This window comes from Octopus bimaculoides, chromosome 4 (genome assembly GCF_046866305.1).
Source record: "Octopus bimaculoides isolate indiv1 chromosome 4, ASM4686630v1, whole genome shotgun sequence".
NCBI lineage: Eukaryota > Metazoa > Mollusca > Cephalopoda > Octopoda > Octopodidae > Octopus > Octopus bimaculoides.
In genome coordinates, this window is record NC_142931.1 from 61,339,568 (window position 1) to 61,359,063 (window position 19,496).

Genomic DNA, 19,496 nt, shown 5'->3' on the forward strand with positions numbered 1-19,496 from the left:
AAATCGTTTACATTTAGCCTCAATTTAGGTTTTAAAAAAGCCAATGGTAAAGACTAAATGAAAACAAATTCTGCATGGCTATGTATTCAACATGGTGCTCAAACAATGAAGAGGCTTCAATATGGTTGTTCAACTTGCTAGAAATAGCACTCAAAATTTCCTCAAATCATGTACTATCATCTTGAAAATAATAAAAAATACTGACAAAAAAAAAAAAGCAACATAGATAATTCAGTCTTTGATGCAGTATGTCTTTAAAAAATATGACATGGTCATGGCTGGATTGCTTCTGGCCATATGTTTGATTAAGACTGACTTGGAGCTTTTTTTTAATATTTTCAAGATGATAGTGTATGGTTTGAGGAAATTTTGAGTGCTGTTTCCAGCAAGTTGAATGACCATATTGAAACCATCTTCATTATGTGCCTCAATGAGCCTAAGAGCTATATCAGCAGAGTGTAAGTTCCTAGTAGGGTCTCTCATATTGGACAGGCAAAAGGTAGGGGCCAAATTAATACGGACCACCTCTTCTCAGAAGTAAAAATGGGTTTGTTTAGGGGCAACATCTCTACCTAGAAAAAAACGCCAAGTTACAGGAACATTGATGATAATTCAGAATCATCAAAAGGAAGGCCTCATGGAAGCAGAAAAGATAGCCCAGAGTCAAGAAGGGGGGGGGGGAGAAAAGTCAGTGATAGCCTTCGTTCCCTAAAAGAGAGAAGGGTTTAAGTAAAGTCAGTATTTGTAGCAAATTAAGGAACTCTTTTACTCTTTTGCTCATTTCAATCATTTAACTGGGGCCATGCTAGAGCACTGCATTGAATGGTTTTAGTTGAACAAATCAACCCTGGGACTTATTCTTTGTCAGCCTAATACTTATTCTATCAGTCTCTTTTGCCAAACCACCAAGTTACAAGGACGTAAACACACTAACATCAGTTGTCAAGCAGTGATGGCGAGGGGGGGGGGGGGACAAACACAGACACAAAGACACTTACACATAGATACATGCATGTATATGACAAGCTTCTTTCAGTTTCCATCTATCAAATCCACTCACGAGGCTTTGGTTGGCCCAAACCTATAGCAGAAAATAATTGCCTCAGGTGCCACACAGTGGGACTGAACTCAGAACCATGTAGTTGAGAAGTAAATTTCTTACCACAGAGCCATGGCTGCACCTATGTCACTGAGATACTCTCCACTGACTCTGATCCCTTGTTAGCATGGATCCTTATCAGGTCCCTTATTGGCTTGTATTAGCCGAGGCTGCTCTGAATGGCATGTTAGTCAAGACCAGCAACTTTTAACAATCCGAGAAGTCTGAATATGAAAAATTAGCTAAACTGTAGCATTCAAGCTAGAAAAAGAAAAAAATATGCATTTATACAATATACAACATACACATACACAAATGCACAAAACATACACACACACATAATATATATATATATATATATATATATATATATATATATGTTTTGTATATATATGTATATATATTTTTATATCTATGTATACATATATATATATATATATATATATATATATATATATATATATATATAAAAATATATATGTATATATATGTGTGTGTGTGTATATATGTATGTAAAGATATATATATATATTAATATATATATGTACATATATATATAAATATATATGTATATATATATGTGTGTATATATATATGTATATAAAGATATATATATATATATATATATATATAGATAAATATATATATGTACATATATGTATAAATATATATGTATATATATATATGTGTGTGTATATGTATGTAACGATATATATATATATATACACATATATATATGTACACGACATACAAAAATACATACATAAATACAACACCCTCACAGATGGCCATGCACTTATAGAGTAGGATATAAACTGCTGATCAATAAATACATGTAATCCTTTATGAGAGGTGAGGCAGTTTTTACCTGATTTCTCTACTTTGATTAATGTTTGACGAGCAATTCACAATTTTCCAACTCATTCCAACTCTACTCAATATAATCAGCTTTGCACCTCAATTTCTCCAATAACTGTCAACACATAACTGAAAAGGTTTTCTGGGGTGGAGGATGAGGAGGATGGGGTGGAGCAGGAGGAATAGTCAATGGAGAGGGTGACATTTGTGAACGAGAATAACAATTTCTTTTTTCCTCTCTCTCTCTCTCTCTCTCTCTCTCTCTTTCTCTCAATATTTTAGGGTTTCCTCCCTATCACCATCCAATCTTCACTCCTATTTTCACACCCCCAAAGTAAAAGAGAGACAGAAGAAAATTTCTTGGCACTTGTCCCATATATATTAAGTTTAAAACTAATTTTGCATCACTAGGGTATTATCTTTTGTCGTGTCGAGGAGAAAAAAAAACAACAACAAATCAACAAAATCCATAGAAAAAAAAACAACAACAAAGCACACATGTACACACACATAAAAAAAGGAAAAGATATATAACATTTATATTTTATGTCTTCACAGATCAATAGGTAGGTTTTTATTAATGGTCATAGCACCTTTACCTGTTGCCATTTATAATTTAATGACATAAGTTGCTTGAATAGAGCAGTGCTGTAATAAGAGTAATACCAGTCAACAACTTTTTACAGTCAGGTGTTGACAAATGGCACTCTACTTTAGACCTTTTGATGTTTCCAGTCTCAATATGTATGTATTAGAAAAGTTCAGCTGCAAATTGTAAATGTAAATGGACTGTTCTACCACTGCTTATAGCCATTCTAACCCTAGAGCTGTTTACAAGTATGCACTTTAATATATCTCTACAATGATTGGTTTTGTTTTTTTATTTAATTTTATTTTTTACTTCATTTTAGTTCTTCTAGTCCCATAACTGTCCCTGCACCTTATTATTAATATTTACCTCCTCCTCTTCCTCCTCCTCCTCATCATCATCATCACCACCACCACCATCGTTGTTGTTGTTATTATTTAAGGCAGTGAACTGGCAAAATTGCTTAACTTGTCAGACAAACTGCTTAGTGGCATTTAGTTGATCTTTACGTTCCGAGTTCAAATTTCACCGAGGTTGACTTTTCCTTTCATTCTTTCAGGGTTCGATAGAATAAGCACCTGTTAAGGACTGAGGTTGATGTAGTCAATTAATCCTCCCCCCTTCCCAAATTGCTGGCCTCGTGCCTGGAATAGAAAGGAGCTGGCAAAATTATTATTATCTGTTTTCGTGTTCTGAGTTCAAATTTCACCAAAATGAACGTTCTTTTTCATCCTTTCAGGGTTAATAAAATAAGCACCAGTTGAGCATTGGGGATTAATTGTAATCAGCTAGTCCCCTTCTTTAGATTTCAGGCCTTGTGCCAATAGCAGAAAGATTTGTTCTTATTTTTAAAGTAGCAAAGGCAGGAAGCTGGCAGAATCATTAGCATGCTGGGTGAAATGCTTAATGGTATTTCACCTGTTGCTACGTTCTGAGTTCAAATTCCGCCGAGGTCGACTTTGCCTTTCATCCTTTCGGGGTCGATAAATTAAGTACCAGTGAAACACTGGGGTCAATGTAATCGACTTATCTCCTCCACCAAAATGGCTGCCTTTGTGGCAAAGTTTGAAACCATTACACAGTGTTACAAAATTAAATTTTTTTTTGTCTTTAATCAGTAAGTGTAATTTCTTATTTGCTTCTATTTAGAAACCAAAAGAAATAACTATTGTTCCCTTCAAACGTTGCTTTTGTCACCTGAACATCAATGTTCTGAAACTGACCTATTTTTCATTGCATTTCAGACAGATTCACTGCTGAGTTGCTAAAGCAGAAATATCTTTATTCTGCTCCACACCACAGATTTGCTTGTCAGTTGCTTGATCTTAATAGATCAAGCAACTTACAAGCAATTGACACTTGAGTATGTCTCTTAGTGCCTGACAATATGGGCATCTCTGATGATTAGCAGGAGAAGTGGGGGTGCATCACAGCCATGTGTTGAGAGGGATTCTTTGGGGGGTTTGAATAAATGTAACAAAAGCAAAATTCAAAGGAAATATTAGCCATTTTTCATACATTCTATGGATAAGCAAATAGGAAATAACAGTTGCTACCCAAGGACAGAAATCATATTACACTGTGTTATTCTTAAGATGGCAAGCTGGCAGAATCTTTGACATACTGGACAAAATGCTTAGTGGCATATCATCCATCTTTACATTCTGATTTTAAATTCTTCCAAAGTTGACTTAATGTTTCATCTATTCAGGGTTGATAAAATAAGTACCAGTCATGTACTGGGGTTGATGTAGTTAACTCCCCATGTTCCGTCAAAAACTTCAGGCCCTGTGCCAAAAATTATTATTATTACTGTTATCATTATCTTTGTTATTATTATCATTGCCATCACCATCATTGTCACCACCATTTTCATTATCATCATCATCATCATCATCATCATCATCATTATCATCATTTTGCTTTTGTTTGAAATATAGGCATTAGGTCTGAAATTTAAAGGATGGGCTAAGTTAATTGCATCGACTCCAGTACTTGACTGACTGGTACTTTATTTTAGTAATCCCTGAGAGTATAAAAGGCAAAGTTGATCTTGATAGCATTTGAACTTAGAACACAAAGAACTAGAAGAAATACTACCAAGCATTTTGTTTGACCTGCTAATGATTCATCATCTGTAATATAAATAGTGTCCAGAGGTTGTGCTGTGAAATAGTTGAAGGGAGAAGCAAAATGGGGTAGGAGTAGGGGAGAAAGAGAGAGAGTCAAACAGAGGGAAGAGTATTTAGCTGAGGAGGATGTGGTAGTTGTAAGAAGTAAGGGTGCTATTATATTGATATCAAGTTTTGACACAAGGCGAGCTATTTTGGGGTAGGGGTAAATTAGTTGTATTGACCCCAGTGTTCAACTGCTTCTTGTTTTATCGACCCCATAAGAATGAAAGGTAAAGTTGACCTCGGTGGAATTTGAACTCAGAACGTAAGGATGGACGAAATGCTGCCAAGCATTTTGCCCAACATGCTAACAGTTCTTTCAATGCTTGGTTTCAGCAAGAGAGAGAGAGAGAGAGAGAGAGAATGAAAGTGAAGGAGTAAGGAGAGATAGAGGGAAAAGAATTACTGAAGAGAATATGGTAAAGTCAGAATAGAGGAACACTACAGACATATAGTCACACAGACACACACACGCACACATGATATATTGTGACCAGTAGCAGTTGTTAAAGTACCAGTGGTGCTATCAGTAGGGATATTTGTTAATGAAGATGGAAGTGATGAAAAGTGTAGTGTTTTATTATTGAACTGTTTTTTAAAATCATCAATCACTTAATTCCCATGTTTTTGTACAATTAATTTTCATCCACTAAATCAAACCTGTTATATCTGTCTCTTTGTTTTTCGTATTATTCTACTCCTGTTTGTATATGTAACATTAATTAGGGAACAAAAACAAAATCATAGGCATAAAATTTACATTAACACTCTCAGACCTAGGCCACTGTGCCCATCTTTACCTACCACCCGGGCTCCCGAGCTGAAAAAAATTAATAGTTTTCATCCGCTAAATCAGACCTGGGATCTTTCTGATTTGACGGGCAACACTTGTTTTCTTAACGAAACACTTTCAAACTTGGGATACTGGTAGAATGTGTCATATAAAACATCTTTTTCTCTTAGCTTTCTTAACAAAAATTTATATATTGCAAGTTATTTCATGTTAAAGTTGTCGTATTTCTGTAATTTCAACCAATCACTAACGTCTATTCAGCTGAATACAGTTACTGCTGTTTTTATAAACAATAATTTTTGCCAGTGTCAAGAGTGTTATTCCCTGTTTAATTATATCATTATTCCCTAGTAAGGGTTTAGGGTTTTAAGGTTAGGGTTTGGGTTTTAGAGTTAGGGTTAGGGTTAGGGTTTTAGGGTTAGGGTTTTAGGGTTAGGGTTGGGGTTAGGGTTATGGTTATGAGTTATAGGGTTTTAGGTTTAGGGTTAGGGTTATGAGTGAGGTTATGGCAAAAATAATCATAACCCTAACCGTAATCCTAAAACTAACCCTAACTCTAAAACCTGAACCCTAACCCTAAAACCCTACAGCTAAAACCAGTACAAACGCACGAACGATGTCATAAATAAGAGTAACACGGGTAGTTGTTGTTGACAAACAACGGCATTAATTTTATTCAAGGGAAAAGATCCCATGACACCGTTGTTTACATTCCACGGCAGTAATTGTTTTCACCTCAATAGACATCAGTGATTGGTTGAAATTACCGAAATACGACAATTATTTACATGAAATAACTTCGAATACAAAAAATTTTATCTGTTCTATAACACAAAATATACAAGTATACGAAGTTTGAAAGTGTTTCGGTACGAAAAACACTACATAAAACATAAATGAAAAGTGTTGCCGGTCAAATCAGAAAGATCCCAGACCTGTTATATCTGTCTCTGTCTTTAGTATAATTCTACTCCTGTCGGTATATGTAACATTAAGTAGGGAACAAGATCATAGGCATAGAATATACATTAACACTCTCAGACCTGGGTCACTGTGCCTATCTTTACCTGCCACCCGGACTCCTGAGCAGAAAAAATTAATAGTTGCACACAAAGCTCAAGAGCAACAATTGCAAGCAAACTGATAGAGAGAATCACAAAAATATTCAGAAGAATAACAATAATAGGTCTGTCTCTCTGTCTCTCTGTCTCTCTCTCTCTGTCTCTCTGTCTGTCTGTCTCTCTCTCTGTGTCTGTCTGTCTGTCTGTCTGTCTCTCTCTCTCTCTCTCTCTCTCTCTCACCATATTTGTTCACATGAATCACTACTTTTCTCATCACTTTCACCAGTTTCATTGCCTGAATCACTCTCATTGTCTGTGTAAGGATAAACTCTTCATCTGAAGAATGAACATCATCAATGGTTTCCTCAACTGTAAAGAATCTAGGCCTTACTTATTTCCAGATGCAGTGTTGGGTTCATCACACATGTGTTTTATCACAAAAAGCTGTTTTTTTTTTCAATTAAAAACATCAGTAAACGATAATTATGGAGGATGCCATTAACAATGAATCGTAAACACTTGACCACAAAGCTGCAACATGATTGGTTGTCTATTTCTAGTAGTCTCTTCTTTTTTATGTGTATTATTCATTACTGCTTTAATAAGAATCTGGTAGAGATTATTTTAAAGCTATTCCCACTATACCAGGATTCCAGGAACATGGCACAATAGGGTTAATTGTATGATAAGTTACTGATAAACTATGGGAAGAAATCAAAGATATGTCCTTTTAGAAATGTAACATTTATATTATATTACTTGTGAGACAATTGACTGTTAAATATATATTACTAGAGAAGTATTATTTTATTTATTTAGTTTACTGGTTATTGCATTGTTATCAAGCTGGGGATTGATTTAGCATTTCAACCCCAGTATTAAGTTTATTAAGCTTGGTATTTATTTTAACAATGTATATTTGTTGAACTGTTATTGTGCTGATGCTTTGAATTCTCTGTAGGGTGGTTAGGAAATGTATAGAGAAAGTATTGTGTCAAGAGGACCCTTGAGTTTGCTGTTGCTGAAGACATGATGATTTGTGTAGTGCCAGTGTCATCATAAAATGTACTCAGTACTTTCCGTAAAACGATTGGTGATAGGGTAGGATGATGGTCACCCCTTTCTCTCTCTTCCCCTCATGCTCTCTATATGTATATATGTGTATATATATGATGATATATATATATATATATATATATATATATATATATATATATATATATATATGTATATATATATATATATATATATATAGGATATATATATATATATGTGCCCGTGATATGTGTAAGGATTTTCGAGCGAGATCATTGCCAGTGGCCCTGGACTGGCTCTTGTGCGAGTGGCACATAAAATACACCATTTTGAGCGTGGCCGTTGCCAGTACTGCCTGACTGGCCTTCGTATGGGTGACACGTAAAAACACCCACTACACTCTCTGAGTGGTTGGCGTTAGGAAGGGCATCCAGCTGTAGAAACTCTGCCAAATCAGATTGGAGCCTGGTGTAGCCATCCGGTTTCACCAGTCCTCAGTCAAATCGTCCAACTCATGCTAGCATGGAAAGCGGACGTTAAACGATGATGATGATGATGATGATTTATTTATATATAATAACATAAATAATATATAGATATATGCATATATCCATACATATATGTACATATCTGCATCTATATGTATACATACATGCATATATGGGCACAGGACATCACAAAAAGTATTAAACACAATGAGAAACGAAAACATAAAGACGAAGATAGAAAAGGAACTTTTTTTTGAACAACAAAAAAAAAACAGAGAAACGAGACATGCAACATAAAGAATATTTCCCTTCTTCAGTTGTTCCTGTTCCATTACTCCACGTTTCGAAGGCAAGGACAATACGCGACACACACACCAGACACACACACACATATATATATGGTGATCAAACATGTTTTGTATATTAAAGTGAACAGCATTCAAAGTATAAGATTAATCTATATATTTGTACAATTATTGAAACCAGTCAATTTATCTTACTAATAGCTTCAAAGCCACTCAAAGTAGGTGAATACCTAGTAGCAGACTTGGTTGACTCATAAATCTGTTTTGATCAACAAAGCTATTTGCTTTGGATACAAAGGAAGTTGTGCTTACTTCTGCTTGTGAAAAGATAAATGGATATTTTTCTTAATATTAGAAAAATAACAATAAAAAAACCCCAATTCTTTTCCCCTTCAAACGTCAACTAAATCTGATGATAAATGCTCAACTACTTTGAGAGGCTTCAAAACTTAGATTAATAACTTAGATTAACTGATTTCTATAACTGTATGTGTGTATGTGTGTGTGTCTACACACACACACACACATTTGATAATGTTAACTGAAGAGTTATTATACGTATTCTCTTGGGCTATCATTCATCTGATGAAATTGACAAGACTATCATTGTCCTGTACAAAAACTCATAAACCTTTGTGCAAAGAACAAACGGTCTAATTAAAAGATTCCTAACAGAAGAGTTCCTCCAAGGAGACACCTTAGCTTTTTTTATCTTTGTGATTGTAAGTGGACTACACTCTTTGGCAAAATCTTGCCCCCTATCCAAGACAAAGGCGTCACAGTCAAGCAGAAGTGATCAAGACTTCAATAGAGCTTTTATCCCTCTGACCTTTTCTATGCTGATGGTCTTGCTCTCTCAGCTCATCAACTGTGTGATGCATAAGACTTCTTAGCATCCCTTAAGATAAAGGATATGGAGAAAAATTACTATGATTGGAAACAGGTGGGAATTGACAATAGCAAGGGTATCTGGCCACAGAATGCCTGCCACATTTTCCAACTGATCCATGGAAGCATGAAAAAGCAGACATTAAAATAACAATGGTGAATCTACAGTTATCATAAATACACACAAATAAGCACATACACCCTGTCTGTGTAGGTGGAAGTAACTTGTCACATTAAGTTTGATAATTTCAGTAAATGAAAACTCACAATATTCAACTTTAAATGTCTATAATTATCCTAGAGCTAAAATAGAAGTTTTAGTGTTAGGATTAACTAAATATTATGTTATGTATTCTGAAAATACACATATTGCAATAGGAAAATAATAATTCATGCCTTAGTAAGTTGCTTCCTTTACAAAAACAACATACTCAACCGAACACACCATAAAGTTTAAGATAAATACGATGAACAACAATAATAACAATTCTTTGTTGCTTTTATAATTAATAATCACACTCTACTTACAAGATTGTAATTAAATTCCAGCTATTGTCATTAGTTTTGCCACACTTCATACTTTATGAATTAATACTAAATGTGTGTGTGTATGTGTACGTGTGTGTGTGTGTGTGTGTGTATGTGAGCATTTATATAAATATATGTATATATTTTCACACATACACACTCACACATATATAAATATATATATATACACACATTCCCACACATGCATATATAAGTATATATATATATATATATATATATATATATATATATATATATATATATATATATATATATACGCAAACTCACACATACATACATAAGTGTATATATATAAATACACACACACACATGTTACATGATTGACAAATGACGTGGTCTGAGTTTATGTGTTGAAATTGAAGCAATTATATTTTGGAAGAGACATGATAGCTGTTGCTTTTGTTTTAACTCTTGGTAGCATTGTTTGTATGTATGCATGTGTGTGTATACATATATAGTTATGTACATATGTATGTATATCATTATCATCATTTAACATCTGTATTCCAGGCTGACATGCATTGGTTGGTTCAACAGTATTTACAAGCCAGAAAACTGTGTTGAACTCCAATGTCTGCTTTGGCATGGTTTAGATGGTCAGATACACTTTATAATTCCAGCCACTTTACAGAGTTTACTATGAGTGTTTTTACATGGCACCAGCACTGGTGAGGTTACCAAGTATCTTGCAAGACAAGACCCTTTGACTGAGTGGGGGTGCAGTATTGAGGGAGGTGGCTTTGTGCAAGGTGTAGGAGTGGCTAAAGTATGACAGAGAAACAGGAACTTACTATAGAAGCGATACATGACTACCTCAGCAGAAAAGAGAGAAAGGAGGGAGATGGGGTATCAAGACTTACCCACAAGGTGTAAGAAAGTGGACAAAGAGGGAATAGAGATAGAGGATTGAAGATGGTTGCATGGAGTAGATGCTTAAAAGTGTGAAAAAAGGTTGGCAGATTGTTTGTAAATGGTTAACATAGGTGGGGGTATGGACAATGGTGAATCACAGTTTGGAGGGGAAAGTAAAAAACAAAAAAACGGAATGGGTCAGAGAAAATGAGGTGATAGGTGGCAGTAAATAAAAGCAGGAAGGTGAAGTGCATCAGTATAATAAAATCATAGCTAGGTCAGAAATAGGGAGATAACGTGATGTATAGGAAAAGAGATGATGTACAGCAACAGAGACAGGGGTCAGAGGCACATAGGGGTGGATATTGTGAGCGGCAAAAGGGAGGGTGCATTGATGGCAGAATATTAGATGAGTGACAAGAGAAGTAGTTCCATGGATAGAGTTAAGTGGTAGCACAAAAAGAGGAATGAAATATATGCAGTTCTGCTCTTATACAATTACTGCTAGTGAGGCAACAGCACTGCTGTTTGAAGTGTAAAGGAAAAGTGAAATGTGGGGAAGGCTTGGCAGGTACAGATTGGGTGTGAGGGCATAGATATTGACAATATGCTTTTATGATCTTATTTTTTGCAGATAGATGATTCTTCTCAAGCATATCAGCTTGCCAATCAGCTCAATTCTTTGTCATCTTCTCCATGAGGTTCAGCAATCCAAGATCAATCTTCAACCCACTTTAGTTTGTTGCTGGTAATCTCTAGACATGTCACAAAATTAAGCTGATTCTGATCAGGTCTTAGGAATGAATATTTGGCTGTGAAGTATATTTGAGATTTGATGTCTCTGTATACAATTAGACATGTGACTAGAGATACCAAGGTTGTCTTAGTAACATTATGAGTCTCTGGAAAAATCATTGCACTGGGACCTTATGGTATTATTTATTTACTGACAGCAAGCTACAGCATACATAGATCAAAATTGAGTCCCTAAACACGTGAGAGCCCTGAGCAAATTAATGCTGTGGGTTCTATAGTATTTATTTATTTACAGCAAGCCATGGGATCAGAATTGGGTCCTAGACCTCTGAAGCCACCTTGGGAACTGCTTTGTGTGTTCATGCTTTAGGGTATCACTGAGTGATATGTGATATGATATTTAGTTACTTATAACATTAAAATAATGTGTCTTGAAATGCTTTTATTTTTAAAAGGCATGTCACCAAGGAAAAAGTTTGGTGAGCTCTGATCTAGGAAATCTTATTAAGTCTGGAGGTGAATGTCGTCAAATATAGTGACTAGACAAGGGAGGAAGTTGAAGCAACTGTTAACTCTGTTCAAAACAAAGGATTTATCTTGTACAGAGTAAAAGACAAACTGGATGAAGAAATCTTTTTATATTGTTACTTAGCCTTAGGCCAGCAATGATCAACCAGATCAGATGTGTTCCAGCCACAATCAGATTGTATTTATTTAGACAATGTCTCTAGAACTACATTATCTAATGAGTCCAAGAGTAGAGTATGATTCAAGTGGGGAGGGAAATTCAGCTGCTAATTCTAACAGCTCAGTGGTTATACAGAGGTTCAAGTTGCTGTCTGATGTGTAAGATATGATACTACACGACAGTGAGACATGAAGCATGGAGACTGAATATCAAAGCTCTGCAGACGATGAAAAAGATGAAGAGATTGATAGATAGATAGACTGATAGATTGATAGATAGATAGATAGATAGATAGATAGATAGATAGATAGATAGATAAGCAGAGAGACCGACATAAATAAATTGATAAATAAATCAGATTTCAACTTAACTTCACAAACGAGATGACAAAGAAAGAAATGAATGATTTATGTTCTACAGGAGAACCATCCAACTCTTGGAGTAATGGATGTTAAAAACCATGCAGTTAAAAGGTGTACACACACACACCACCACCACCACCACCACCACCACCACACACATGCATATATATGTACAACATACATACACAAGCCTATATGCTTATATATTCAGATGCACATATGCTCATATAAATAATACATGTAAATGTTTAAGAGAGAGAAAATTCCTTTTGTCAACGATAAAGTTTTATTCTGTTAATATATTCTATTATATTCCTTTCTTCTTTCTGACAATAAAATTTTCCAACAAATATCCTCGTTAGAAAGCCTTCCATACTTCCTGATTATCATTCCACAAGACTTATTTTACACAGCGCAACTACAACAGCAACAAAAGTAAAAATACTTAAATAGTAGGTTACATAGAAACAGGAATTTTGAGAAAAAGAAAAACAAACAAAATATGTCATTTTTGTTGAATCACATTGTGTATAATGTTTTTTATATGTGCATATATGCATACATATAGCTATATATATAGAACTATATATACACATTTATATATATATATATATAATTATATATATATACATGTATGTATATATGTATGCATATATATATATTCTTTGTTTATATTTATCTTGTTAATTGTTTAAAAAAATCTTTTAAATTACATTAAATATATATGTGTTTGTATGCACTTGTATGTGTGTTTTTATAAGTATCTGTATATATATATATATATATGTACATACCTGTATATACACAACATACATGTACATATATACATATATATAATTATATGTATATATGTATGCATATTTATATATATATATGTGTGTATATATGTATATGTATATATAAATATATATGCATATAAATATATTTCCTGTTTATGTTTGTCTTATTTGTTAGATTTTCTTTTCAAAATTTACATTTAATTTACACATTTAAAAAAAAATTTAAATTACATTAAATGAGCAATTAACTGTTTGTCAATTTGCTTTTCTTATTTTCTCTCTCTCTATTTTACATTTAAATATGATTTCATTCAGAAAAGCTAATAATTGTAACTTTACATGCTGCTAGTGTTTCATCACACTAGTGCAACGTTTAATTTCAATCTTATGTTTCATTGAAAGCTGTGTTATTTATAATTTGTTTTTATTCCTTCATTTCATCACCTATATTTTTGATTTTATTATCATAATTTTATATTCTTAAGTGCAAGCATGGTTTTGTGATATGAAGTTTGCTTCCCAACCACACAGTCTCAGTTTCTGTTTCAGTGTGTGTCTCAGGTTTTTGGCCAAGTGTTTTCTACTATAGCTCCAGGCTGACCAAAGACTTATGAGTGGACCTGGTAGATGGAAATTGAAGGAAGCCTGTCATATATTATGTATATCTGTGTTACTGTCACTTTGCTTTGACATTATTTGATAGTTGTAAATGAATATCACCTGCATAGAAGTAGTGTATTTAATTTCCAATCTTCCATGAAAACATGTCTGGTCATGGAGAAATTTTATCTTGCTTGGAAACAGTTGAGGGTTGGTGATAGGAAGGGCATCAGGCTGTAGAGAATCTGCCTTGATAAATTCCATCTGATCCATGCAATCAAGGAAAAGTGGACATTAGACAATAATGATGATGATGAGATGCAGGATGTTGAATTGAGGAGCAGGTAGAGCATCAGAGAAAACTCCTTGTGATGTTATTTATGTGATGATATTTATGTGACGATATTTGCAATAGTTCTGGACCTATGTGTTCAGTTCTCACTAACATAAAATTTACCTGTCTTTAAGAATAAATAAAATCAAGTACCAGTGAAGTACTTGAGTCAATATAATCAATAGTATCATTTCTACAAAACTTTGTGGCCTTGAACCAATATGAGAAATTCTTGTTATTATCATTATTATGGAAAAGGCAGCAAGCTGGCAGAATTGTTAACAAACTGGGCAAAATGCTTAGAGGTATTTAGTCCATCTTTACATCCTGAGTTCAAATTCTGCAGAGGTTGACTTTGCCTTTCATTTTTCTGGGTTGATAAAAAAAGTACCAGTTCAGTACTGGGGTCAACATATTTGACTCATACCCTCTGCTGAAATTGCTGGCCTTGTGCCAAAATTTGAAACCATTATTGTTATTATGAAGGTGGCTGCCTGGTAGACTTGTTAACTTACTGAAGCAAATCCTGCTAAGCACTTCTTCCAGTTCTTTACATTCTGAGTTCAAGTGCTGCCTTTTATCCTTTTGAGGTTAATAAAATAAGTACCAGTTGCACACAGGGATCAATATAATCAACCAGTTCCCCCACCACAAATTTCAAGCCTTGTGCCTATAATAGAAATGATTATCATTATTATTTTGCTAGTGCATGCTAATTTAGCTAGCTGGTAATTTATCATGAGGTTTGATGACAATCTCTGCAAAACTCAAGAATCTTTCTTAGGATTCTTGCAGAATATAGAATGGTACTTTTCTACAGGTCAATGACACAAATTTTAATTCTTATTTCTTTCAATATTTTAGGTAGCATTTTAAGTGTTGTGCCAAGTGCACCAATCACTACAGGAATAGTTGTTGTCTTGGTCTTCAGTACTCTGGATTAATACTGATATTTCTCAATTTCTTCAGGGTTTTTTTTTTGTATTGACTCTGCTATCATAGGGAATTGCAAAATCTATGACCTTACACTGTTTACTTTGTCTTCTATAATCATATCTGGCCTTCTTGCCAGAATAGTATGGTCAGTCTTTATGGGGAAGTCCCACAAGATCTAGTAATTGTAATTTTCTATCACAGCTTCTGGTTTCTTCCAGTCTTTTAGGTAGCATTGTGAGGAATTTCTTTCAGTCTTTTAGGTAGCATTTTGAGTGTTGTGCCAAGGAATAATTGTTATCTTGGTCTTCAAGAGTCTCCTTAGTATTCTGGTTTGATCCTGATATTTCTCAATTTTTAAAGTTTTTTTTAATCTACCTGCTGTCATAGGGAATTGCAAGATCTATAACCTTACACTGTTTATTTTATAATTATACCTAGTTTTCTTGCTTGAATAGTGTGGCCAGTTTTTATGGCAAAGTCCCACAAAATCTTGTAATTATCATTTTCCTATCACAGCCTTTGGTTTGTGTTGTCACCAGTTTTCTGTTGTCCTGTAGCCACACATACACACACTCAGCTAATGGCTAATATTTCAATGCACTCTTTTACCTACACAATCATGTTTGCACTTATACTCCTTTTATGCTTGTATACTGCACTTACTCAAAATGTGCTCTTTACTTATTATTATCATTACTGTTGTTGTTGTTGCTGATTACTTATTTCTTCTGCCTTTTTTTCTCTTTATTTCTCTTCATATATAGGTTTTAGACCTGATAGATGACAGAATACTGGCAGGGTGCAAAGAACAATCACGTGAATTCAAACAAAAGGCATTGGAAGCCTTAGATATATTTGAAGCATCTGAGGCAAAATCTGCTTTGAAGAACATTTTGCTGGCAGTCTCAAAATTTTGATCCCAAATAATCATTAAGAAGAAAGAAAAAAATAAAATAATGATAATAATAATAAGGAAAAAAGGAAAAAATATGATTAAAAAAATGAAGTAAATAGTATAATTTAATAAAAATAAAATTAAAGAAATAAATATATTGATGTATTATTTTTATTTTCACACTGAAATAAATTACTTCAAGATGAAAAAAGATGGTCACAGAAAAGAAATGGTAAAAAAAAACCCATTCTTTTTTTTTTTTTGCACTTAGAATTTTTTTATTATTTTTTTTATTATTTGTTTAGTTCTCATCAAATTCATTGATTTTAGTTTATATAGATTTTATTAAATCCCCAAGATGCTAGTTCTTTATATATATATATATTTTTTTATACTGTAAAAACTTTATCTTAACCAAACATTTGGTGATAACCATAAATCGTAGTTGTAAAAGAGGATAATTCAATATAAGTTGCATGGTTTCGCAGTCGAAGACAGTGGTGGAGGTGGTGGTGGTGGGGAGAAAATATTCTTCAAAGTTATTGTAATCATCCCCTTTATCATTGTTGCCATCATCATTGTCTTCCTCCTTTTCATCATCATCATCATCGTCATCATCATCAGCTTGTCATTGTTATTGTCATTGTAAACATCAGTATCAGCATTATTCCCCACCCTCATCACTTTCATTACCAATTGTTGTACTTTGCAGCATCTTCATATTCCACTTCCATTGCTGCTTCTGTTGCTGCAACTAATGCTGCCACTTCTACTGCTACTAATGCTCCCTCCTGCTGCCACCACCAGCACCACCACCACAAGCAACATCACCACCACCACCACTACCACAACCATTACCCAATTGTGGCACTCAATTTTATGTTCATCATTCAAATGTTAATTGTTATGATGGTCATGACATTGAAAAAGGAAAAAGCACCAGTACTGATGAAGTACTGCTGCCAATTTAGATTTAATTGGTTACAAATCAAGAATCTCTAAGGTAATCTGACATTCTCATTAACTTCATTCTGGCAGCTTCTGCAATGACACTGGTGCCAAGCTGTATTGCCTCTTGCCCTTCCTGTAAGTGCTGTCATTACTGTGGAGAGGGGAAACTTGAAGGTATAAATTTTGCCAATGCCCTTCTATCATCAATTACTTTATAGAGTGTTCTTCTGCTCAAACCTTTTGCTCCCTAGGGAGCATAGGCCATTGATGATTTCCCTTCTCTGTTCTCGACTCTGGCCTGTCTTTTTTATTTCTCCCAAGTTTTGTTGGTTTTAAATTGTCATCGATGGGTCTGTAACTTTTCTGTTTTTAAGGTGGAGATTTTGGCCAAATGCAAACCTATTTTTTACCTCTAGGAAGAGGTAAAAAATGCCTCAGGGTTTGAGCAGAATATTTGTTACAATGATATTTCTGCTTCAGCAGCTCAGGGCTGAATCTGTCTGAAATGTTATAGAAATTAGGTCAGTTTGAAAACATTGATTCTCAGGTCACAAAAGTTAAAATAAGTTCTGAGGTGAATTTGATGTGATCAATTAGATTTTTCAAAGTAGTGCTCAAGCATAGCTGCTGGCTGGTGGCTGAAACAAATAGAAGAGTAAGTAGATAATTTAAGAACTATTATTATCTAGCAAATAATTCTGGTATAAAAAGTGCATGTTTGACAACTCCAAAAGTTTACTTAATATAAATTAGAGTTTTTAAAAATTAATATGGAATTATAACAGTGCATAACATGATTTTTGTTGTTGGATAGCAACTGTTAGTTCTTATTTGCTTACCCCTTGAAAGTATGAAAAATAGCTAATATTTCCATCAAACTTTGCTTTTCTTACATTTATTCAAACCCCAAAGAATCCCTCTATGATGCTACCCCACTACTCCTGCACTTGATCAGAGATGCACATATTGTCAGTCACTAAGGGGCATACTCATGTGGTTAAGGTCAAGCAACTGACAAGCAAATCTGTGGTATTGAGCAGAATATTTGCTACAATGATATTTCTGCTTCAGCAACTCAGCGCTGAATCTGTCTGAAATGTAATAGAAATTAGGTCAGTTTGGAAACATTGATTTCCAGGTTACAAAAGCAAAGTTTGAAGGGGATAGTAGTCATTTCTTTTGATTTCTACATAGAAGTAAATAGGAAATAACACTTACAGACCAAACACACACACAAAAAAATATTAATTTTGTTACACAGTGTAATTCATCAAACAACATATTTTGGCTTACTATATCAAATATGATAACTTCTATTTTATTTTTATGCTTTCATACATCAGACAAATTCTGGCTAATGTTCTGTAGTCATTCTTATAAAGTTATTACATACACAAACTCACACAAAAGAAACTCTGTATCCTTCTTGTATATTTAAGATTTAGCAGTCACTGTTGTCTTATACATTACTGACAAGGTCTTATAAGGCTGAAACATGTCTCAAGTTCTTAGCATACTACAAGATATTTTACTCATTCCCTATTGTATTTGGTATTTATATTTGGTTAACAATAATCCTGCTAGTCTTGCAACAGAAAGACTGCACGAGAAGATGATAGCAGTTGTATGGTCTTGCTGTTAATGGACACGTTGCTGGAAAATGAATTGCTGAAAAAAAAAATAATAAATAAACAAATAAAAAGTGTTATCTACATAGGTTTTGAACTGAAAAGTGTGAAAACTGTTTAGCTATTTCTTTTCCCCATAAACCATCTCTATCACCATGATAATAATAATAATAATAATAATAATAATAATAATAATAATAATAATAATAATAATAATAATAATAATAATGAAAAGTCTTTCTTTTCAGTGAAGGTAAGTAGATTCTCTGAGGATAGAAGTCACTGATTGAGTTGCTTATTCAATCAACTACTGAATTACAGTTATGTTTCAAGCACAACTTATTTGTGGTAAATACTTCCCAACTGTCAGAAGAAGTACAATAACAACAGCAATAACAATAATAGTGGTTGCTGCTGCTGCTGATGATAATGGTTACTAATTTAGGCTCAAAGCCTGTAGTTGTGAGGGAAAGAGTTTGGTTGATAAACCAATACTTGACCAGGCTATTTTATTTTACTGATTCTCAGAAGGGTAACAGCAATGTTGATCTTGGTGGGATATGAATCTCAATGGCACTATTGAGCCCCCCCAAAAGGATGAAGGACAAAGTTAACCATGTTGGAATTTGAACTTAGGACATAAAGATGGATGAAATGTTGATAAGCATTTTGTCTGATGTACTAACAATTCTGCCAGTTTGCCATTTTAGTATTATCATTATATAAATAATAATAATAATAATGATAATAATAATAATAACTACAAATGATAAACAGCTGGAAACATTACTACAGACAGTACATGGATTTACCAAAGAAATAAATATGAAGTTTGGATTAGAAAAATGTGCCAAAGCAACTCTGAAAGGAGGAAAA

General features: G+C 33.9%; 1 protein-coding gene across 4 annotated transcripts in view; it reads left to right on the forward strand.

The window, feature by feature from the left end:
* The window catches only part of LOC106877306 (all trans-polyprenyl-diphosphate synthase PDSS2), a 902,595-nt gene extending 886,401 nt beyond the window's left edge, over nucleotides 1–16,194 (forward strand). For all 4 annotated transcript variants that reach the window (XM_089350835.1, XM_089350831.1, XM_052967126.2 and 1 more), the window contains one exon: nucleotides 15,911–16,194. In XM_089350835.1, coding sequence (XP_089206961.1) covers nucleotides 15,911–16,063 — 153 coding nt within the window. In that variant the 3' untranslated portion in view covers nucleotides 16,064–16,194. The remainder of the gene's footprint in view (nucleotides 1–15,910) is intronic.
* The last annotated feature ends 3,302 nt before the right edge of the window (nucleotides 16,195–19,496 follow it).